This window comes from Coregonus lavaretus (genome assembly GCF_964263955.1).
Source record: "Coregonus lavaretus genome assembly, chromosome: 37".
Lineage (NCBI taxonomy): Eukaryota > Metazoa > Chordata > Actinopteri > Salmoniformes > Salmonidae > Coregonus > Coregonus lavaretus.
Window position 1 is genome coordinate 26170230 of NC_140024.1, and position 24361 is coordinate 26194590.

The 24361-nt window shown below is 45.8% G+C and overlaps 1 protein-coding gene across 2 annotated transcripts in view; it reads left to right on the forward strand.

Moving 5' to 3' along the window:
* Positions 1 to 478: 478 nt before the first annotated feature.
* tp53bp1 (tumor protein p53 binding protein, 1) overlaps positions 479 to 24361 on the forward strand; it is a 28468-nt gene continuing 4585 nt past the window's right edge. The window contains exons 1-23 of one of the 2 annotated variants that reach the window (XM_084154562.1): positions 479 to 531; positions 865 to 1085; positions 2172 to 2259; positions 2868 to 2922; positions 3260 to 3327; positions 3528 to 3656; positions 4037 to 4097; positions 6580 to 6755; positions 7014 to 7140; positions 7413 to 7507; positions 7604 to 7791; positions 8630 to 10067; positions 10735 to 10851; positions 11717 to 11908; positions 12997 to 13063; positions 13784 to 13888; positions 16984 to 17341; positions 17946 to 18014; positions 18476 to 18628; positions 18899 to 19122; positions 19903 to 20073; positions 21822 to 22213; positions 23003 to 23362. In XM_084154562.1, coding sequence (XP_084010688.1) covers positions 903 to 1085; positions 2172 to 2259; positions 2868 to 2922; positions 3260 to 3327; positions 3528 to 3656; positions 4037 to 4097; positions 6580 to 6755; positions 7014 to 7140; positions 7413 to 7507; positions 7604 to 7791; positions 8630 to 10067; positions 10735 to 10851; positions 11717 to 11908; positions 12997 to 13063; positions 13784 to 13888; positions 16984 to 17341; positions 17946 to 18014; positions 18476 to 18628; positions 18899 to 19122; positions 19903 to 20073; positions 21822 to 22213; positions 23003 to 23362 — 4816 coding nt within the window. In that variant the 5' untranslated portion in view covers positions 479 to 531; positions 865 to 902. Of the gene's footprint in view, positions 532 to 834; positions 1086 to 2171; positions 2260 to 2867; positions 2923 to 3259; positions 3328 to 3527; positions 3672 to 4036; positions 4098 to 6579; positions 6756 to 7013; positions 7141 to 7412; positions 7508 to 7603; positions 7792 to 8629; positions 10068 to 10734; positions 10852 to 11716; positions 11909 to 12996; positions 13064 to 13783; positions 13889 to 16983; positions 17342 to 17945; positions 18015 to 18475; positions 18629 to 18898; positions 19123 to 19902; positions 20074 to 21821; positions 22214 to 23002; positions 23363 to 24361 lie in introns of those variants that run through there. The other variant, XM_084154561.1, reaches the window with a different exon arrangement.

Below are 24361 nucleotides of genomic sequence, written 5' to 3' on the forward strand. Positions count from 1 at the left end.
CGCAGATCTGGTTCGGGGTCTTCTCTCTTCACCCTTTGTATCCAAGCTTTCCTTTGACTTTGAGCAATTTCATTCTCTCCAGTGGGGAATCGGAAAAATCCTAACCCCGCTCCTTTCCGATATTGGGCCTTGCACCCCCAAACACAACATTGCATTTTGAAGGTCCGTAGCTAGTTGTCCACTTCTGGATAACGTCGACGTTAAGTTAACTAGCTAGCTAACATTAACTAGTTAGCCGATTTCCGAAGTTATACTGCCAGAACAGCCTTGTTAACAAATATTATGATTTCGTGAAATATAGCTAGCTGTAGAGTATGAAGCAAGTTGTTTTATGTTTTACTCCGCAAGCGTCTCACACAGCGTCTTCAAAATGCCAGAAACGTCCTGGACCAATCACATCCATCCTTATGTGTAGTTTTACAGCGAATGGGAGAAAGGGGGATGGGCTTATGGAATTATTGGGGTAGTATTTGGACGACCACGGTAGCTAGCTATACCAAAAGGACGCTAGCTCATATTGTGGTTGCAATCGTAATTATGAAATATAATTTTTTAGCAAACTAGCTAGTTAAGTAAACCATTATTATGCATGGCAATTTTTTTAATGGACTAGCTAGTTGGCTCAACGTTTTGCTCTCAGTCATGTGCTGTGCTCGAGTCTCACTTCATAAATGTAGCTAGGCTAGCTAGTTAGACTAGCAAATTCTGTTGTGGTGTTCTAGCTAGCTAACTATTTATCGGCAGGTGGACTGCAAGTCCATGGCACCACACAGATCGATTCAGTCGTATTATATTGATCAGCTTTACCTAACAGTCGGGCAGTTGTTGCTATAATATCTGCCTTTGCTCTTTGTTTTGGCGCAGCAGCTACGCTACCTGCTGTCCTTGCATGCCATATTCCGATGGATCCTGGCGGAAGTGACCTGGATTCGAGTCTGCCCCATCCCGAGAACCCGTGCCTGATCGTGGAGGACTCCCAGCCCGATAGTGCAGCACTGGAGGACGACCCGGACAGCAGCTACCGCGCCCTGCTCGCCCGCCGCTTGTCCAGCCTGCAGCCCGCCACCTCCCACAGCCCTGTACTGGTGAGTAGCACGGTGTAGCGACAGATCAAGGTAACAAGTGGACATGGGCTTGAACCAGCGACTGTGGTTATGCGGAGAGTACAGTTACAGTAAACCTCCTGTGCCATAATGATCCATGTCTACTGGCAGGAGTAGTACCATAGATGAAGAGAAAGAGCCATAGATGAAAAGATCTCTAGGATATATATGCCTGGGAGGTTGCCCATCTGTACAATTACTTTGCCCTACTTGCACCAATGTCACTTGATGTATCCATAATTCTATGCAAAGATGGTAATTTCTGTGATTGACATACTGCAGCGTGGAAATCAGGAGAGTAGCCACTGAGGACAGACAGCCAGAGCAGGGCTCGAACCAGCGACTCAGAGGGCAAGTACACTAACGTTACATCCTGTAACATAAAGGTCTAGAGACCTTTTGAGAGGCGGTAATATGCTTTCTGGACATACAGGGAGGGGAGACGATAGGAGTATTGTTTTTGTCAATTCCTCCTAGCCTGGTCCCAGATCAGTTTGTGTTTTTGCCTACTCCATTGTCAAGCAAGAGAGCAGAAATGGACTGGCACCCAGGCAAAGATCCTCCTACTACCTTAGAGCAGGAAGAGACTGGCACCCAGGCTAAGATCCTCCTACTACCTTAGAGCAGGAACAGACTGGCACCCAGGCTAAGTTCCTCCTACTACCTTAGTTTGTTGTCTGATGACCTCAAAGGAACTTTGGGGCATATCATCTTAGGTTGGGACATGACATTACTTACCTCTATAAGTCTTAACAACTGATCTAGGACTTGTTTTGTTGTGAAGCTCATATTCATCAATGTTAGAAGTGTGAGGATAACAGATCTCAAGTCAGTTGTCAAGAGCAGAATATCACTTGGCCCAATTTGAATCCTTTGAAAATACATCTCTCCATCCTGCATGCCATGGAGTCAATACTGACACAATTGGATAGGTGACAGCAAGGGTTTCATCACATAGCTTTCACCAATCCAGTCATGTCAGGTCAGTAATTGTCCTACTTCATGGGAATGAGTGATGCCTGTTGTAATTTGAACAGGGCCACTGAATCCAGCCGTCTCTCTCCCCAGGAGCTGATCTCCTCTCCGGCAGGAAACAGATACTCCGAGACAGACAGCCAATCAGAGAGGATCCAGAACAACAATCACAACGGGCCAGGTTGGTCTCTCACTCTGTGACCATAAAGGACAGAGATTGGATACCTGGGGCCGTATGATCAGTTCCCCCTTCCATGTAATTCTATTCACTGTGATCTAAAAGGCCAAACTGATCCTAAATCAGCACTCCTACTCTGATATGTTTGATACATACGGCCCCTCACCATTTGAAGCTGTGGTTCTCTGTATGTGACTGCTGTGATGAGTAACCTTGCCTGGGACCCGAAGAGTTGCATTGGCTCCCCAAGACTATGCTTTGGTTTAGTGGTCTAATGCACTCTTCTGGCGTGCAGGAAACCCGGGTTCGAACCCCATCGCTTACGTAGATTTGGAACATTTAGTGGGGTGTTGGTCACTCCCGATACCAAATGAATGTACCCTCCGAAGCACTAAAAGTCCAGGCCGCTAAGTTTAGGGCACAGCAAAGAGTAAGTGTGGAATTTAAACCCTGGTTTCAACCATTGCAGCTTTTTTCTGAGTAATAACATGCATATAGCCTATTGATAACACTGGTTTCTCTGTGATAGCATTGAAAGCAGTTGATAGCATTTGTCTCCCCATAGCAGACATTGTATTCTGTCTTAAACCTGTTGAATTCATTTTCTTTAGTCAACCAGGAGGAAAGTCAAGTCCTAGAAGTTTGTTCGCTCCCCAATACAAGGAGGTAGGTACTAGGTAAACATCGTCACCAAGATGCAGTGAATTGAAGCATTTGTAAGAGCATTGAGATGTTTGAGGAGTAGGCTGCATTCCAAATGGACCCTGGCCCCTGCCTACTACCTAGACACTCCTGTAGATCTGAGAGGATTGGATAGGTGGATGCAATATGCCGACATTTCCACCTAGCCAATCAGAAGGCAAGATGACGCTATAACACTTATATCTATCCAATCACCTCCAATCTACAGAGGCAGCTATGATGTAAGGGGCAGGCTAGGGGTCGGTTTGGAATTCAGCAAAAATCTGCTTTACGTTGACATCTTGATCCCTGAAACCATCAGGTGTGCTACAGGAGGCATGGCCATGGAGTCTGGGGCGGACTCCACTACACAATGCGCCCAGTCTGAAGGTACAAGCAGTTTTTAACAGAGAAATAAATAACCATCTGAGACATGTCTGAGACAATATACTGTAGCTGTGTAAGCTTTGAAATGCTCCTTGTTGGAAACATTATTTTTAGGCTATACCACTTCTTTGTCATCACCAGTTCAATATTGCATTTCATGAATCATGATTTTGAGCTGTTTATGTTGTGTGTGTGTGTTTTAGGAGGAGTGTCCCAGTTTGGTTTTCTGGATCTTTCTGGGAGCCAGGGTCTGGGTGAAGTGGTGGGGAACAGTCAGGAGGAGGAGGGGCCTACTGCTGCCCAGACAGACAGCCAGAGACACAACAAGCCAGGTAACAATACTACCGGTAGGTCATCTTTACTTCACCTGAGTCCAGGGTCGTGTTTAGTAGGTGGAAAACGTTTGAAACTGGGAGAAATAGGGGGGTAGTACCTGGGTCGTAGTCATTAGGCAACAAACTGAAGTTCTGAGGAAAACTGAGAGGGACTACCTGAACTTGTCCAGTAAGAAATTTGCTTTTATGTCGTTTTCCATAGCAAAATGTTTTGCTACATTGTGCCTAATGAATACGACCCTGAACATGTTCATTAAGAATAAGAACACAGACATTTTTTCCCCCCGTTGCTAAATGTTTTGCTGCAGTGAATAGGACCCAGTTAAAATCAAAGTGAAACATATTTTGTTGACTTGTCATTGTTTTGTTGTCACCAGGTGAACAGAAGAATATGACAACGGGCTTACCTTCAGGCAGTCAGGACAGCAAATCCAAGAGGTGAGAATATCCATCGGTAGGATGCATACCTACAAGATCATATTTTGTCATAAAACCTCAGTGTACCACAAGGGCTCGAGAGTCAAGCTTTAAAGGTCCAGTGCAGTCAAAAACGTGATTTTCCTGTGTTTTATATATAGTACCAGTCAAAAGTTTGGACACTCCTACTCATTCAAGGGTTTTTCTTTATTTTTACAATTTTCTACATTGTAGAATAATAGTGAAGACATCAAAACTATGAAATAACACATATGGAATCATGTAGTAACCAAAAAAGTGTTAAACAAATCAAAATATATTTTATATTTGAGGTTCTTCAAATAGCTACCCTTTGCCTTGATGACAGCTTTGCACACTCTTGGCATTCTCTCAACCAGCTTCACCTGGAATGCTTTTCCAACAGTCTTGAAGGAGTTCCCACATATGCTGAGCACTTGTTGGCAGCTTTTCCTTAACTCTGCGGTCCGACTCATCCCAAACCATCTAAATTTGGTTGAGATCGGGGGATTGTGGAGGCCAGGTCATCTGATGCAGCACTCCATCACTCTCCTTCTTGGTAAAATAGCCCTTACACAGCCTGGAGGTGTGTTGGGTCATTGTCCTGTTGAAAAACAAATGATAGTCCCACTAAGCGCAAACCAGATGCGATGGCATATCACTGCAGAATGCTGTGGTAGCCATGCTGGTTAAGTGTGCCTTGAATTCTAAATAAATCACAGACATTGTCACCATCAAAGCACCCCCACACCATAACACATCCTCCTCCATGCTTTACTGTGGGAAATACACATGAGGAGATCATCCGTTCACCCACACTGCGTCTCACAAAGACACAGCGGTTGGAACCAAAATTCTCCAATTTGGACTCCAGACAATGGACACATTTCCACCGGTCTAATGTCCATTGCTCCTGTTTCTTGGCCCAAGCAGGTCTCTTCTTCTTATTGGCGTCCTTTAGTAGTGGTTTCTTTGCAGCAATTCGACCATGAAGGCCTGATTCACACAGTTTCCTCTGAACAGTTGATGTTGAGATGTGTCTGTTACTTGAACTCTGTGAAGCATTTATTTGGGCTGCAATTTCTGAGGCTGGTAACTCTAATGAACTTATCCTCTGCAGCAGAGGTAACTCTGGGTCTTCCATTCCTGTGGCGGTCCTCATGAGAGCCAGTTTCATCATAGCGCTTGATGGTTTTTGCAACTGCACTTGAAGAAACTTTCAAAGTTCTTGAAATGTTCCGTATTGACTGACCTTCATGTCTTTAAAGTAATAATGGACTGTCGTTTCTCTTTGCTTATTTGAGCTGTTCTTGCCATAATATGGACTTGGTCTTTTACAAACCTTGTCACAACACAACTGATTGGCTCAAACGCATTAAGAAGGAAAGAAATCACACAAATTAACTTTTAAGAAAGCACACCTGTTAATAGAAATGCATTCCAGGTGACACCTCATGAAGCTGGTTGAGAGAATGCCAAGAGTGTGCAAAGCTGTCATCAAGGCAAAGGGTGGCTATTTGAAGAATCTCAAATATAAAATATATTTTGATTTGTTTTAACACTTTTTTGGTTACTACATGATTCCATGTGTTATTTCATAGTTTTGATGTCTTCACTATTATTCTACAATGTAGAAAATAGTAAAAAATAAAGAAACACCCTTGAATGAGTAGGTGTGTCCAAACATTTGACTGGTAGTGTATATTACCACATTATCTGGTTTGAATAATACAGACATTGTGAAAATTATGATAATGCCCTTTTAGCGTAAGAGCTGTTTGAAAAGACCGCCTATAATTTCTTCCTGTTTTTTGGTGGGATGGAGTTTTGGCCTGCCTGGTGACATCACCAGGCGGTTAATTCGTTAATAGACCAATAAGAAAGAGAGTTCCAAACCTGTTTGCCATTAACAGCTAGTTTTCAGTTTTTCCCTCCCCACTTTTTCACTCCCAGACAGTCCTAGCTGGGAAGTTGCTGTTTTCAAAGAAGCTATTTTTGTTTCTTTTGACCATTTTAATTGAAAACAATCACAGTAAGATACTTAATTGTTACCCAGAATGTATTTGATATTGAGATAAAAACGGCTGCATTGGGCCTTTAAAAAGAAGGCTGAAAATGAAAACCTTAATTGGAAGATTCACGTGAATCACACATTGATGTCAGTGGGACATTGGTAGTCGTTTATAAAGCTAGGATTCGGCCCCAAAATGATCGATCCATACCTCACAGATTTACACATGTTAGTTCTGTTGCTCAATCCCAAATCGATTCCTAGACGCTATCTTATGCACCTGTGGAGATCTGGGAGGATTTGATAGATGTAAGCAATATGGTAATGAGTCTATCTTGCCCAATAGCGTAGGTGGAATTTTCATCATATTGCTTTCACATCAACTTCTCTAAGATCTCCAGAAGTAAATGAAAGGCCTAAGAGTTGATTTGGAATTGGGCATTAGTTAAATGAAGTGTCTGGTTCTTCCCCCAGGTCGGAGGTGAGCTCTAGCAGCTCGTCGGAGTCCCTGGGTCGGGCCGGCCGGGAACTGAGTGTCCAGGCTTTGCTCCACTCCCAGGGCCTGCAGGCCTCAGAGGACCAGGATCCCAAAGGGGACGACTCTGAGCTGCTGTCCTCTCAGGAGGACCTCTTCGACGCTGACAGGACAGGTGGGTCATCCATCTATCCACTCACCCAAACTATCTCTCTGTGTTAAAGATATATACTGTCAGGGCTTACAGTACTTCTCCAGTTGGAGCAGCTCTTGTTGGAAGAGGTTAAAAAAGTGTAGTCAGTTGTTCACAAAACAATTTCAAGGAGAGCAGTTATCAACAGTTGACATGAACAACTGATCACAAAATGGACAGGTGTTAATGGAGTTCTCTCTCTCTCTCATTCTCTCTCTCTCTCATTCTCTCTCTCTCTAGGCACAAGGGTGGACAGCACAGTGTCAGAGCCAGAGAACCAAGCCGTGCCCACCCTTACCCCCGCCAACACCCTGCGTCTGCTGCACCTCTCTGGGCAGGGCACCCTGGTGCAGGAGAGCCTATCCCAGTAAGACAACTCTCGCCTCAACACTATACTGCACACTCCCACTGAGTAGTAGTCCTGTTGTTTGGGTTGGCCTGGGTTGTGTTCAGTAGGACAAGGCGTACCAAAGCGTTTTGCAACGAAAAAGGAAAATCTGTGTTAAAATTGGACAAGTTGAGGTAGCACTTTATTGTTTCAAATCGTTTTGTCCCTACCGAACACATCCAGCAATTCTGTGTTGTCCTCCTCAGAGGAAGAATGATTGTTGCATTCATCTTTGCCTTCTCTTCCTATAGGAACTCTGTTGACTTTGTAGCACCCACCCAGGAAAATTTGAGCCAAACACCTTTTATCGTCCCCAGTTCACCGACAGGACAAGAAAATGAAATGGGTAACTAAACTTTATTTTATCCAGTTGACATGTCAGTTGTTTTAGTGTCTATGCTGAAAAATAGAACTCAGTGATACACTTCTGGTAACCCCGCAGGTGCCGATGAACCAATGGACACGTCTATGCCTCCGGAGGACCAATCGGATGGCAAGGAGGAGGAGCCAATGGACATGGACCCAGCTCCTAAGTCACGCCCCTCGGCGTCCACCCCAGTATTCCAGAACTCCCCAGATTTTGTGTTGGAGAGGACCCTCTCTCTGCCTACCCAGCCTGAGTTCTCTCATGTATGTATCTTTACTCCATTGACCAGACAGTGGAAAAAATCTATTCAGTTAGCACTGAACTCAATGGCCGTGTCCGGTTACCCGTTTTTGTGTCCTAAATAGTAGGCTGTTTGGGAATGTGAAAAATAGAATGTTTTATTATATGTGGAATTTCGAAAACGTTGTTTGCTTTAAATGCCTGTATGTCATACTCATGGATTTCCATGTAGTAGGAACTCTCAGACCGATGTGTGTTTGACAACAGCTGATAATCAGATAAGGGGTCGGGCTGTACCAAAATGAAAGAATGGCGGGGGAACAACCAAATTGTGCATTAGATGACGCCTTCTCAGTATGGATGAGCCTAGTATTACGTTTTGACAGTTTAGTCATTTAGCAGACGCTCTTATCCAGAGAGACTAACAGTTAGTGCATTCATCTTAAGATATCTAGGTGGGACAACCACATATCTCAGTCATAGTAAGTACATTTTTCCTCAATAAAGTAAAGTCTGACACACAGTATGTTGATATTTGTTGCTTACTGCTTATGTTTTTACTAAACAGTTTGTTCTAAATAGTATGTAGTATGGTTAGTACATAGTATATACTTTTAGTAAGTAGTAGGCAAGAGCGAGGTCTTTACGTTTCTGTACTGACATTTTACAAGTACACAACTTTCACAGTTTGAATGTATCAATATATGGAGACCAGGGACCTACCTTTACCTCCCCTTATTCTTCACTCATTATGGATTATATTGGTTTATTATGATAATCAAGAATCTCAGTATTCAATCAGTCCTTCTATAGGTTCATAAAACACCATCAATTTAGTGTCTTATTTTTCTCTTTCCAAAGGATGTATTTGTCCCAACCCAGAGCCAAGAGGCTGGAAGCAGTAGCACAGCTCCACAAGAGATGAACAGCAGGAAAGTGACGTCATCATCCCAACCCACATCACTGGAGTCAAGCTCATCCAAAATGGCCGCCGCAGCCGCCCAGCCCAAAGCACCTACAACAACTGACCATGCACGCTCTGTGACGGATTCTTTCCAACTGGAGCTGTCTGTGAATACTCAGAGCTGTAGTCTGGCCCAGCAGGCTTCAATGCAGGCTGGGGGGAAGGATGTCGAGGAGGACAGCCAGGCTACACAGATAGAAGAAGGTCTGGACGGACCCCTACGGAAAGACACCAGTGACTCTGTAATGTCACGTAACAGCCAGAAGAGGGAAAGTAACGGGGTCCCCTCCGACCCAAAAACCTCTGCTATTTTTCCTAAAGTTCCTCAGGTGCCTGACTTGCTGAAGACTAGCGGGGAAAGTGCCAGGAGAGAGGAATGTAACACATCACAGAAGTCTGATACGCACAAACAGACAACCTTGAATGTACGCAGTGTGAATGTAGGTCACGATGGTATCAATGTGACCAAAACAGATAGTTCTCAGAAGCAGACTGCCAAGGCCTCTTCCCCCTCTCCCTCCTCCCAACAGAAGCTTGAAACCATAGACTTGTTAACCCCTAGCAGCTGTGTGCAGGAGACGCCTTCTTCCTCCAATAGCACTCCCTGTAGTTTGGCCTCCCTGTCTCAGTCTCAAGCCCAGTCTGTTTTCTCACAGATGTCTCGCGTGGGCTCAGTGAAGGCTCTCTCGCCGAGTCCAGGTGTTTCTGTAGACTCTAGAAGAGATGGAGGAGGAAGGAGAGAAGTAGGAGAAGCCGGAGGAGGGGGAGTGGGAAGCCCGATAAGCTCACAGAAAAACCAGGACCCGGCTAAATCCAGACAGTCTTTGTCACAGGAGCGTGGAGGCACTGCTACCAACAGCCCCAAGGAGAAAAACATAGCAGATGAAGAAGAGATGGAGGAGGAGGAGGGAGAGAAGCAGCAGGACAGCACATTGGGGCCCGAGGGCTCAGGCCTCTATCTGTCTCTCTCTCAGAGCCAGGTGCTTTCTCCAGAGCCCATGGAGGAAGGAGGAGAGGAGGAAGAAAAACAAGGGAGGTTCCCTGTCTCGCACTCCAGGAGCGAGGGAGGAGGAGAGGAGGAGAGCTGCGGCAGCGTCATTGTGCTGGAGGAGAGCGAGAGGAGCTCCCAGCTCCTGGAGAAGGAAGTGACGTCGCCGTCGAAGATGGGCACGTCTCAGCCAGTGGCAAGCCGGCGGGGGTCGGTGTCGTCAAATGGCACGGGGTCACAGCTGAAGGACACCCAGCGGGTACCAATCGGACTCTCCCAGACTGAAAAGGGAGGGTCTAGGGAAGCAGAGGGGGTCCGTGACAAGAGCCTCAGTGACAGCTCTGGAGGTGAGACGCCTAGATGCCTGTGGAGATATAGGGTGACTCAACAGTGCTTTCTTGATTCCTTTTTTTCCTTCTCAAAACACATTGTAGGAAAAGATCAGAGGGGAGGAACCTCAGACCTTCTTCCCTCAGACCTCCTCCAGTGCGTTTTGAGGAGAGAGGACACGAGGAATCGAGGAAAGACTATTAAGAATCAATGAAGTAGATAGAAGTTTGTTTTTGTCCAATATATTGTGTGTAGACCGAGGTTGGGAGTGGGTCACCAGGGGTATATTTGGGATGGGATGGGATGGGGGGTGTTCCATAAAAAAAAAAGGGTATTCTTATTGATTTAACAGCTTTTGAAGTGATTCAATTAATTAGTAGATCTCCCCCCCCCCAATGTGCTTGCCTTTCTGACCACTGATAGGTGAAAATACTTGATAGGTTTTCATCCACTTGCTTTCATGTGTCCTAGTCCCTTCAGATCAGTGGCCATGAAGGGAAGGCAGTGATGAAAGACTATTGGCCAACTCTATTTAAGTGTATTGTCCCTGCAGTGAATCCATTGGGCTACCAGGACTATATAATCCTTAGTTTTCTATGGCCGATAACTTGTCATTTTGAAGCTATTACATTCAGTTCAGAGATTGTAATGGTTGTTGTTTGTATTAATATTTGTCCTCTGCAGAGATCCCATTCCACTTCACTCTCCCCAAAGAAGGCGAGCTGATTGGCCCTCCTGTGAGTGCCACTCCCCCTCTGATCAGCCAGTTGAAGCAGACACCGAGACACAGCACTCCGATTGGTGGGTTTCTCCCTCTCAGGAAATATTATTTACATTTTACATTTTATTCATTTAGCAGACGCTCTTATCCAGAGCGACTTACAGTTAGTGAGTGCATAAATTTTTCATACTGGCCCCCCGTGGGAATCGAACCCACAACCCTGGCGTTGCAAGCGCCATGCTCTACCAACTGAGCTACAGGAGGCTATTATCACCTGGCTCTCTCCACAGCCAGATTTACTGTGTGAACTGAAGCAAAGTATTCTAACCAACCACCTATACATTCTCACACCTCACTTTACACTCACTCTCTATCCCACCTACCTACCCACACACACACACACACACACACACACACACTCGCCCTCACACATAAACATACAAACTCACCCTCTCTCTCCTATTCACCCACTCAGGTACACACACACACACACACTCTCTCCCACCTACTCCTTTACACAAACACTGTTGTTCTCCCACTCACCTCCACTCATCATTCCAGTATCATGGTTCACTACTAGAATCCCCCAGAGAGGCTCTGATCTGATCCGGAGAGGTTCTGATCTGATCCGAAGGGGCTCTGATCTTATCCGGAGGGGCTCTGATCTGATCCGGAGGGGCTCTGATCTGATCCGGAGAGGATCTGATCTGATCCGAAGGGGCTCTGATCTTATCCGGAGGGGCTCTGATCTGATCCGGAGGGGCTCTGATCTGATCCGGAGAGGATCTGATCTGATCCGGAGAGGATCTGATCTGATCCGGAGAGGATCTGATCTGATCCGGAGAGGATCTGATCTGATCCGGAGGGGCTCTGATCTGATCCGGAGAGGCTCTGATCTGATCCGATTACATTGTGGTGGTCGTTGGCTCTTTTTGTTTTCCTCAGAGATGACTTTCTTCTCTGAGAAGTCTGCGGCGGCGGGTGACATTTCCACGGAGACAGCGATGGCGACCAGCGAAATCATGGCGGGGGAGAGTGGCGAGGACACGGCCGAAGGGGATGATGGGAAACTGAGTTTGCGGATGAAGCTGGTGACGCCTGTGGAGGAGGGCAGCTCAGAGCGCTTCAGCTTGCAGAGTAAGAGCTGTTATAGGCCGCTAATTAATGTGTTATTACCACGTTATTACCTCATTTTTCAAATAACAGAAATAGGACAGCACTCCGGTAAATAAACTTAAATTGACATATTTTTATTGCCGCACAAACATTTCGGGTATGAGCCCTTCTTCAGCGTGCAAGGCAATGGCAATCAGTGTCACAACAAAAACAACACACAGGTGGGCATAATTATAAAATCCCAGTCAGTTTTTATTTATTTTTTATTTTTATTTATTTTATTATTTTACCTTTATTTAACTAGGCAAGTCAGTTAAGAACAAATTCTTATTTACAATGACGGCCTACACCGGCCAAACCCGGACGACGCTGGGCCAATTGTGCGCCGCCTTATGGGACTCCCAATCACGGCCGGTTGTGATACAGCCTGGAATCGAACCAGGGGGTCTGTAGTGATGCCTCAAGCACTGAGATGTAGTGCCTTAGACCGCTGCGCCACTTGGGAGCCCAATGGATTGGCCCAATCAAGAGATCCAAGCAGAGGGAGCTGAGGGGGAAACATGACAATCAAATAAAGATAGACACACAATACATATACATTATGATGTCATTACCTAAAAAAAACTAGAGAAATAACATTCCTCATTAAGGCCTGCTGGGTTACCACGTTATTACCACTGGAATAGAAATGATAGCTGTTGTAATGGTTTATATTACAATGCCTGCTTATAAACAGGTTATGACCACTGTGACATGATATGACCACGTATGTTACCTTTTGGTTTGCCTGTGGATGTTCAAGAGATCTGTATGTTATTTTCTTATGATTCTGTGTGTTGATGCCATAGAGGGGCAAGTGACTATCTTTCAAATGGTACAGTGGTCCATAGAAATTCACAGAAAATGCATACAGCATCAAACAATCTCCAACTATGTACATAGAATTAAAGGGGTTTCATATGACTACTGAAGCATATCCATTGATGTATAGAAATGTGACATCCTCTGCTGACTCACACCTTTACTGCAAGAATAGACGTCTCAGTTTGTTGATTTATTTTGTTCAACCCACAAAAAGCCCAAATGAAACGCTTTTATTTTCCTCCCAGAGCCACCGCTATCAGACGAGGAAGGCTCTGTCTCCAAGGTTACCACCGTTGTCAAGGCTGTAACCAGGTAACCCGCTTTGGATTCTATGCAAGGCAGCCCGATTTCAGACTTTTTCCCCTGCCTGGGATTTGAGCCGTTTCCCAAATGTATTCCTACAACTCATTATCACGATTCAGCTTCATATTTTTTAAAAATATATTTTAGTCATTTAGCAGACGCTCTTATCTAGAGCGACTTACAGTAGTGAGTGCATACATTTTCATACTTTTTTCATACTGGGATGCCTATTTGTACTCTGTACCCCAAATAAGAACCCTGTTGAGAGTATTATAAAAGATGCTTAATACAGTATGTTACAACCATCAGATGCGTAAGTGAATGATAATGGCTGACATTTGCATGTATTTGCATGTATTTGCATATACATGTATTACCTGACTTTATGTCAGGTCATTTGGTTTCCATGGTGTGTTTGTGAGTAGCTCATCCTTTTACCATGCACAGTTGAGTTGACACTCGGGTTACAAAAGTAGTTATGAATTCGCTGGAGGGTTGCTGGCGTCAGTATCCTAGATTCCGTCACCTGCCGTTGTCGAGCAAGGCACTTATCCCCTGGCTGCTCAGGGGATCTCTCTGTGCGTGTGTGTGTGTCGGGGGGGTTTGGTTCAAGTATAAAGACACATTTCCGTTCTTCCCCAAGGGAAATGGAGAATACAGCAACTGCATTGCAAGGCAATTTGATGACATACTATTGGCTTGTTGTCTGACCAGTGTCCCCCTCCCCAGCCCCCTGCCCAGCCCCTCTGTGTTCAGCAGGGTGAGGGAGGCCCACAGACAGGTGATGGAGGACCAGGCCGAGGCCCATCCCAGTGGCCCTGGAACCCCTGTCAGGTAAACAACGTGTATGGCCTCTGACCTGGGTCGTGTTCATCAGGTCACAGTGTGGCACAACATTTTTTTTATGTTGCGCAATGCAAAACTAAAACGAGCGTTTCTTAGTGGATACATTTGGATTGTAGGCTACCTCCCAGTTTCGCACTGATCTCTTCCGCTGCGTGCCTGCTGAACACGACCCTGCTTACTTACCTCATGTCATTTCTGATAACGATGATGATAAGGATAGTTATTTTAAGCACCTTTGAAAACTGTAACGTTTGTCTCTGAACATTTGGTGCCGACCTGAAGTATAGTTTGTTGATTCCCAGTATAATAGCTCCCCCTGCTGGCCATATTGAGAGCCTAGTAGCCACACAAGCCTAATGTCTATAGTGGCCTCAGAGTATCCATTCTGTTTTAAAGTACAGTAAAACTTCAATGAAATACAGTCTCAAATAGCTGCTTGTCCCTTTTAAAATAATATAATAATAATAATATGCCATTTAGCAGACGCTTTTATCCAAAGCGACTTACAGTCATGTGTGCATACATTTTTACGTATGGGTGGTCCCGGGGATCGAACCCACTACCTTGGCATTACAAGTGCCATGCTCTACCAATTGAGCTACAGAGGACCACGTTGTTTGACTTAAGAACAACCTTATAGCAGTTTGAGTACAACAAAGCAGATTTTCAGAGTAATGACAGACAGCACATTAGTAAAGTAACTGACTTGGGACATTAAACCTAAACTGTATGTTGGCATTACATTTTATGTGCTGGATAAATCACAAATCTTCTCCAGTCCACAGGGAACTGGCAACAGTTTTCCTTAAAGGCATGACACCGCAAACAGCTATCAGTGATAGCGTAATTTACTTTCAATTGTGTGGAAACGGTTGGGTTGGTTACTTGAGTTGGACACTAACTCCAACACGAATACCAGACAGCATCTTGTCTCCTCACAATGGACTTCATGAACCTGGAATACATTCAAGATTTTAATGTAGAGAAGTTTGTATTCCAACAAGTGTTTTTTAAATTTGACCCATAATTGACACTAGTTTAATTATACAAGTCGTCAATTTTCCTATCAAATACTGTATATCATATCAGCATACAGCAGAGGAGTATATACTACAAAGCAGGATCAAGGAGTTAGCCAGATAACTTCCCTCAATATTCTGAAATAACTAAGCTTGAAATGGGCTAATTAACTCAACAACCAAACACACAAATCTAAGTTAATCTTTCTAAATGAATCAGAAAATCAACAGTTATTTCTGGTTGTTTATCAAAGTAAGCTGACTAACTCATTGGTTCTGCTTTGTAGTATACCCCTCAGAGGTCCTGAAAGATGTGCCTGCAGGAGGTGTAAGTAATGCCTGCGAAGCACTTATAAATCATACATTGGATTTGTATACATTTTATACACTGCAACTTCAAGTTTCAAAAGTAGTCTACAAACCTGTCCCTTTCTGCGGATCTTGGTTCGTCTGAACTTCTCTCTGTGTTTGACTCTGGGATTGCGGTCAATCTTCTTCCTCTTCGATGTAAGCCCTTTGTTCTTGACCATCTTGTAGATAAAAGCCGGCAGTGGCACACATTTCAGCAAATAAACGCCTGTTTCAAATAAACGCTGGGTCTAAATTAATTGTTACCATGAATTGTTTACGAGGTTTAATGTTTGATTTGTTACATTCAATAATTCAGTAATGATGGCAGTCATCTGTTTTTATCACCAGTAAAAAACTGCTAGCTATTGGCTTCTAACTGCTGAGAACTGCTAGTTAACTGGCAAGCACAAAAACAGTCAACAACTTCGGAGTACAGAACCCTAGAAATCGTCCGATCGTACTCTAGTGGCGAAAGTAAGAATTGCCTAAATTGCACAGTCAAAGAGGAGAACAATTATTGTCAAGGAAATGTTTTTTTTTATTTTTTATATAGAGGCATACTAAGACAAACAATTTGACAGTGTTTAAATGATAACACATCAGTGCAGGAAATGAAGAAAATATATTATAATGCTGGAAGTGAATGCTGGAATTAAACAATTAACTATGCAAATTAGCAAAAGCTGTGTGCATTAAGGAAATAGATGTCTGGCTCAAATAGAAGCCTGTCTCTAATAGAAGCCTGTTGTGTTCAGGGATTTAAGCAAATAAACGTCTGGGCTATTAATTGAAGTTTTCCGGTATGACAGTTTGAGATCAACAAGGGACACTAGTAATGCTGCTCCAATATTGTGTCCATTTGACCTTGACAGCCCTCCACCTGTCCTGGTATATCTTTACAATTCTGGAAGTAGGTTATGTGCGTGCGTGCGAGAGAGACCTACTTCTTAGCTATTTTGGGTACCATTCATGCCCCCTCAGAGAGATGGAGGCTCTGTCTGGTTTTGTCCTGTCGGGGTGTTATAACAAGGTCATTTTCAAGGTGTCCACACCACACACCACAGCCCTAGTTGTACCTGCTCTCTGTCTCTGGCCTACCATTACAGGACTACAGAGGCAATACTGAAACCTTTATTAACATTTGGCAAAGGATGATATCAGCCCTTATATAAGTGCCTTCAGAAAGTATTCAAACCCCTTGACTTTTTCCACATTTTGGTGTGTTACAGCCTGAATTTAAAATGGATTAAAGTGATATTTTTTTGTCACTGGCCTATACACAATACCCTATAATGTCAAAGGGGAATTCTGACTTTTGGAATTTTAACAAATTAATAAAAAATGAAAAGCTGAAATGTCTTGAGTCAATAAGTATTCAACCCCTTTGTTATGGCAAGCCTAAATGAGCGTGATGAGCCAACCTAACCCGGACGACGCTGGGCCAATTGTGCGCCGCCCTATGTTAACACAACAAAAAATGTGGAATAAGTCAAGAGATATGAAAACTTTCTGAAGGCACTGTATATTTATATGTGCATACATGTATTTTCATTAGTCCTGAACGGCCTTTATAGTGTACAGACTCACCCCATCCATGTGTAGCGCCCCTCTGGGTGATGCACGGCTGCCATTTTGGCTCTTGAACGCTCACCACACAATGAAAGTGATTGATTGTGCCATTGACATATGAAATGTCTCTCTCACCTTTCACAGAGGGGAACTGTTCAGCTCACCCTCACAGCAGACAAGCTCCCAAAGACCCGCCATCTCCTCTCCTTCCCTTGGATGCATCAGCCTCCCCAACAGCCAATCGGAGCCCCCCTCCAGCCCCCGCCAGGAAGTGAAGTGTACGTTGCCATTGGGGCTCAGAGAGAAAGCGCCTCCAGCTGAACCATCCACCCCAGGCCGTCCAGCAGTGCCTACCCCACAGACAGGCACCGCAGCTGGGGAGAGAGAGTCGTGTGGGCCCCCGGAGCCATCCACCCCCACCAGAGCCGCTGCCATCAGACAGAGGGCTGTGTCCCAGCAGACAAGCTTTGACAACACCATCTCTCCCAGTTCACCCAGTAAGGTAAGAGCCACTGGGTAGCTACAAGGATATGGTTGATCATATTAAAGGGAATAGAAAGAGATTATGAGATTCCTGTCCGTTATTCTTCTAGCCTAACCGCCCTTCCTCCCCCCCCCCTCTCTCTCTCTCCATCCACCTTGCTTGTCTCATATCCTCATGTTTTCTCTCTGTCTCGCGCTCTCTCTCTCTTCATCCACCTTGCTTGTCTCATGTCCTCATGTTTTCTCTCTCTCTCTCCCTCTCTCTCTCTTCATCCACCTTGCTTGTCTCATATCCTCATGTTTTCTCTCTCTCTCTCTCTCCCTTCATCCACCTTGCTTGTCTCATGTCCTCATGTTCTCTCTCTCTCTCTCTCTCTATCTAACTATCTATCTATCTATCTATCTATCTATCTATCTATCTATCTATCTATCTATCTATCTATCTATCTATCTATCTATCTATCTATCTATCTATCTATCTATCTATCTATCTATCTATCTATCTATCTATCTATCTATCTATCTATCTATCTATCTATCTATCTATCTATCTCTCTATCTCTCTCTCTTCATCCACGTTGCTTGTCTCATGTCCTCATGCTTCCTCGTCTCTCTCCCTCTAGCTCTGTCAGAGAGTGGCGTCTCAGCAGACCAGTTTTGATGCGGCTGGCCCCAGGTCTCCAACAGCCAGCGTAAGGGTCCTTAGTTACCTCACACCTCCTGTCCTTCTTACAATGTCAAAATGGAACAGAAACAAACCATTGTCCCTTCTGCTAGCCCCTACACCTTAACGGTTAGCAGATCAGGATTGGCATCATGTTTGAAATTCAATTCATGAATTGACAATTGCTTATTGTATTTTATGGTTTTATCAAAATCAGGAAGTAAACTGAAATGATCTTTGACAGAATATAAAACTGGATTGACCTTGTAGCAGATCAAGGGCCGTATGTATCAAACGTCTCAGGAGTGCTGATCTAGGATCAGGTTCAACCTGCCTATGTAATCTTATTCATTATGATCTCTGAGGCATAACTGATCCTAGATCAGCACTTCTGCTCTGAGATACTTCATACATACAGCCCCTGATATGTGTAAGCAAAGAACACGTGCTGAGGGTCAAGGGTTAACTCCACCCCCTTCTGTGTGACAGGGCGAGCCAGAGACCCCGCCCTCGAGGGCAGCCGCCGGCCCCGCCCATCGCAGACACGTGCGGACCATTCAGGAAGTGCGGACGACGGTCACACGCATCATCACAGATGTGTACTACGAGGATGGGAGAGAGGTGGACCGTAAGGTCACTGAGGTGGGACCAAGCAAGGCATTTAGCTCATAGGCCTTTACTTTCTCCAACTCATTCTTTTTGTCATTGATTATGCCTCACTTTTGCGGTGTGTGTGTCTTCTCGGTGTGTGTGTGTCTTCCCGGTGTGTGTGTGTGTCTTCCCGGTGTGTGTGTCTTCCCGGTGTGTGTGTGTGTGTGTGTCTTCCCGGTGTGTGTGTCTTCCCGGTGTGTGTGTGTGTCTTCTTGGTGTGTGTGTATGCGTGCATGTGTGTCCCTTCTTTCTGTTCCTCAGGAGTCGGAGGAGCCGGTGGTGGACAGCCGTGTGTTGGACAGCGACATCTCTCCGTGTCGCACCGGCAGCTCCATGACCTCCGGTGACCTGGGTGATGTCAGCTCTCTGTCCTCCAAGGCTTCCAGCCTGCAGCACAGCTCCGGGGGCACCAGCACAGTCAGAGGCCCTGCCCAGAGGGACCCCGACTTTATCATGCCGCCCAGCCGAGGGGCCAAGTCTGCCAGGTACTGTAATGGACATGGGTTTGAATTGGATTATTATATAAAAAAATGTATGCATGCAGTTCCTTTCCTGATCTGAATTGATGGAATTGACCTCCGACATTTCCGTCTAGTGACTGCCTTCTGCCTTCTTGTAATGAGTGGCCCTCAGTCTTTTGTAACATGATTTATATCCATGCTCTGACACTATTTACTGTGCTTATTTCTTAGTCTTAATCTCTGTTGTCTTCGCACTCACATTTGCACACCTGTCAACAACACAAACATGGGAGAAACTAAATCATTCCTATACTAGACAAGGGTTCAGTATCTTTAAGTTCCCTCTTAACCATAGAAATAGAATTACTAGAAGTGACATTCTATGTCTATGCTTTTAACCACTCTCACGTGTTGACAGGTATGCATGCAAATGTCAGTCTTTGACTTTGTCCACTGTCTAACTACCCCTCCGCCACAGCCACAACCCCCCAACCCCCCAACCCAACACCCAGATAAGTTATTCTAAGATCCCCCTATCAACACATATGGTAAGGCCTTATCCACAACTGCTCCCCTACCTGGACCAACCCATGTGGCCACAGTATGGGTGTCCATCATCTGCCCCCTGTCTGCTGTGTGGACCGTCCCTCTCTTGGTAGGACTTGGCCTGGGCACAGATTTAGGATCAGCTAACCTTCCCCCAACCCTAACCTCAACCATCATGAGGAAAAACATAAAACTGACCTTAGTTCAGCTTTTATGGGATGATTCATCCTTCCCTGTCCCTCTACTCTCTGTCTGCAGCCCCAGGAGGGGTAGTGGGCCGCAGCAGAGGGGCCACAGGGGTCAAGTGACGGGGTCAGAGTTCATGGGAGAGAGAGCTCAAGGACTTCATGGGTCGCGGGCCTTCACCCCACTGACGCCCCGCGGAAGAGCCAGGAGGGGCAGGCCTCCGTCCCGCTCACCTCTGTCCAGGTGAGCCCTGTCTAGGGACGCCACTGGAGCTGTAGTGGGTCAGAGTTCCAGAAACACCTAGTGACATCATCAAAAGCAGACATTAGCTGCATGTTCAAACACAACTACATCCACGCCAGCACGTACGTAGCCAATTGTGCCTTCCCAAAATTGTGATGCAACGCGATTCAACTGGTGTGCAACACATGGACACATGGGAGTTGGTTGCTTCCCGACATCATTCAGCGTTCTAAAACGTGTAGGTGCGTGTATGTTTTTTCCAAACTTTGAAAACAAGTAAACCTGAGATGACAGACACTGAGATATATAATGAAACCTTAGCATAGAGTACAGAAATGGCTTTAGAACAAGGATCCTCCAACCTGCTCTTCACAGAGAGCTGCAGTACCGCAGGTATTTGTTATAGACCAGTGTTACTGTCTCTCCAATCCCATACTGTCCCTGCTAACCAGTGTTACTGTCTCTCCAATCCCATACTGGCCCTGCTAACCAGTGTTACTGTCTCTCCAATCCCATACTGGCCCTGCTAACCAGTGTTACTGTCTCTCCAATCCCATACTGTCCCTGCTAACCAGTGTTACTGTCTCTCCAATCCCATACTGTCCCTGCTAACCAGTGTTACTGTCTCTCCAATCCCATACTGGCCCTGCTAACCAGTGTTACTGTCTCTCCAATCCCATACTGTCCCTGCTAACCAGTGTTACTGTCTCTCCAATCCCATACTGGCCCTGCTAACCAGTGTTACTGTCTCTCCAATCCCATACTGGCCCTGCTAACCAGTGTTACTGTCTCTCCAATCCCATACTGTCCCTGCTAACCAGTGTTACTGTCTCTCCAATCCCATACTGGCCCTGCTAACCAGTGTTACTGTCTCTCCAATCCCATACTGGCCCTGCTAACCAGTGTTACTGTCTCTCCAATCCCATACTGTCCCTGCTAACCAGTGTTACTGTCTCTCCAATCCCATACTGTCCCTGCTAACCAGTGTTACTGTCTCTCCAATCCCATACTGGCCCTGCTAACCAGTGTTACTGTCTCTCCAATCCCATACTGTCCCTGCTAACCAGTGTTACTGTCTCTCCAATCCCATACTGTCCCTGCTAACCAGTGTTACTGTCTCTCCAATCCCATACTGTCCCTGCTAACCAGTGTTACTGTCTCTCCAATCCCATACTGGCCCTGCTAACCAGTGTTACTGTCTCTCCAATCCCATACTGGCCCTGCTAACCAGTGTTACTGTCTCTCCAATCCCATACTGTCCCTGCTAACATTCTCCTTTTCCTGCCTTCACTAATCATCTCAATGCAACACAACTGTCTCCTTTACCTGTCTTCACTAATCATCTCAATGCAACACAACTGGCTCCTTTACCTGACTTCACTAATCATCTCAATGCAACACAACTTCCTCCTTTTCCTGTCTTCACTAATCATCTCAATGCAACACAACTCTCTCCTTTTCCTGTCTTCACTAATCATCTCAATGCAACACAACTTTCTCCTTTACCTGACTTCACTAATCATCTCAATGCAACACAACTGTCCCTGTCTAACATGTATGTTTCTTATTTACTATAAAGAACCCAAACTTTAAATCACTACTGGTAGAAATGTACAGTATATAGAACATTACTAGTCTGTTCCACTGGAGAAGTAATGCTGATCTATTCTTTACATAACGTTTCTAAACATATCTGTCTGTAATGTTCAAAACGTTGATGGTGCTCTTTGTCCTATTGACTCTGCCAGGGGTGCCGGCGTCCCGCGTGCCAATGCCCGCGGCCAAGCCCTGTCCTCCTCTGAGGATGAGCCCTACACCCGCCTGTGTCCCACCCCGCGCATCCCAGACAGCCCTGCGGTCCCCAGCCACTCCTCCACGTCTCTCCTCACCACCACCTCCCCAGATGAAGGCAGTCCAGCTGGGAGCAGCTTCGTGGGGCTTCGCGTGGTGGCCAAGTGGTCCAGCAACGGCTACTTCTACTCGGGCCGCATCACCAAGGACCTGGGCGAGGGGCGTTTCCGGCTGCTCTTCGATGACAGCTATGAGTGCGAGGTCACGGGCAAGGACATCCTGCTGTGTGACCCCATCCCCCTGGACACTGAGGTCACGGCACTGCTGGAGGACGAGTACTTCAGCACAGGTGATGCCGTGTTCAAAACAACTAAGAACTCTGAAAAATATGAGGTCAAATCATGACGTCAGTGATCTTCAGGTCGGAAAGTCGGAGCTCTAGAAAGAGACCCGAGGTCCCGAGTTGGAATTCCGAGTTGGATGACCGTTCAAATCGTTTTTTCCCAGTCAGAGCTCATTTTCTTCCTAGTTCCCAGTTGTTTTGAAAGCTCGGAAGTCTGAGATTTCCGAGTTCCCAGTTCTGAGTTCCCAGTTGTTATAAACGCGGCATGAGAGGGGGAGGGGAGAGGACAGATTGTTTACACTCCCAAAGTTTCCACTTGAACAATCCCTGTCATGGATTTAAAAGCAATGGATTGGTTTGGTGTAAGCATTGGCTGGAGGAAGTTTCCCCCATGGTTAAACCCATGACAGGGAGTGTGCAAACACGTGTGGAGAATCTGGATGCTAGACAGGAGAAGAGAGAATGGGGTTAGAATGGGTTTGGAGTAGAGGATAGAATAATGGGACACAACACAGCCCCATGGCTGAGAAGAAGTCAGGCTGTCACTGGAAACTCTTTTCTCTTCATGTGGTTGGCCCTTTTCCCATTTCTGTCTTTAAATGGAAAAGAAGCTCCAACACATTAGTGATCCTGACTCTCTACAAATGTAATGGATCTTCAGTGGAGCGTTAACATCACCAGTGTGCTGTAGTCTCTCTTCAATTCACTATATTGGTTTTCTCCATGTTGCTGATATGATTCTATGTGAATTTGACTGTTTTTCAACCCTTCTCTCTCTTTGCCTTGTCTCTCCAGGTCTAGTGAAGGGCTACAAGATGGAGGGCGAGGAGCTGTTCTACAGTGTGGAGAAGCAGGGCCAGACTACAGCCACTACAGCTGGAGAGAGGGAGGGCCAGACTACAGCCACTACAGCTGGAGAGAGGGAGGGCCAGACTACAGCCACTACAGCTGGAGAGAGGGAGGGCCAGACTACAGCCACTACAGCTGGAGAGAGGGAGGGCCAGACTACAGCCACTACAGCTGGAGAGAGGCAGTGGTACAACCGCAGTTCCGTCATCCTGACCATGGAGCAAGGCAACAGGCTGAGAGAACAGTACGGCCTGGGGCCCTACGAGCCCTCCACGCCCCTGACCAAGGCCTCCGACATCAGCCTGGGTAAGACAACCACAAAGCTTTGAGGACTGACTGAGTTAGAACCACATAGCCGTGCCCTGGCAAGAACCTCAAGTACCCTTTCCACGGCCTCCCGAGTGCGCAGCGGTCTAAGGCACTGCAGTGCTTGAGGCGTCACTACAGATCCGGGTTCGATCCCGAGCTGTGTCGCAGCCGGCCACGACCGGGAGACCCATGAGTCGGCTCACAATTGGCTCAGCGTCGTCCAGGTTAGGGGAGGGTTGGCCGGCTGGGATGTCCTTGTCCCATCGCACTCTAGCGACTCCTGTGGCGGGCCGGGCGCATGCATGCTGACACGGTCGCCAATTGTACGGTGTTTCCTCCGACACATTGGTGAGGCTGGCTTCCGGGTTAAGTGAGCAGTGTGTCAAGAAGCAGTGCGGCTTGGCAGGATTGTGTTTCGGAGGACGCATGGCTCTCGACCTTCGCCTCTCCCAAGTCCGTAGGGGAGTTGCGGCGATGGGACAAGACTGTAACTACCAATTGGATATCATGAAATTGGGGAGAAAAAGGGGTAAAAATAAATACAAATGTACCCTCTCCACACCGAGCCGAGCTGTACTGGCCTGATTATGCTACCACAATAGTTGTTGGAACGGTTCTGGAAAGGACAATGTGAAAATAAATGATTGGACCTAGCACAGTACAGTACAGTCTGGGTTGGGTTGGGTTGGCATGATAATGTTAAAAGGGTATAATGTGAGCACTGCCCAATAAGGAAACATATTACAGTACTACCCTTAAGTTTGAGTTGAGTCATCTCTACTTTTCACAAAGCTTTATAAAGACTCCCAAGTCTCTGTGAAAACAGTGATTCCTTCATACAGGGAGGATCAACTAGTGATTCATCAAACAGAAATGAGGTTAAATGTTAGTGTCATTTCAGTGTCAAGTGTGATGACTTGTGACATTGCTGTGCCCACCCCCACAGCTTGAAATAGAGATCTAATAGAATACATTCTATGGTGGTGTCTTCCACAG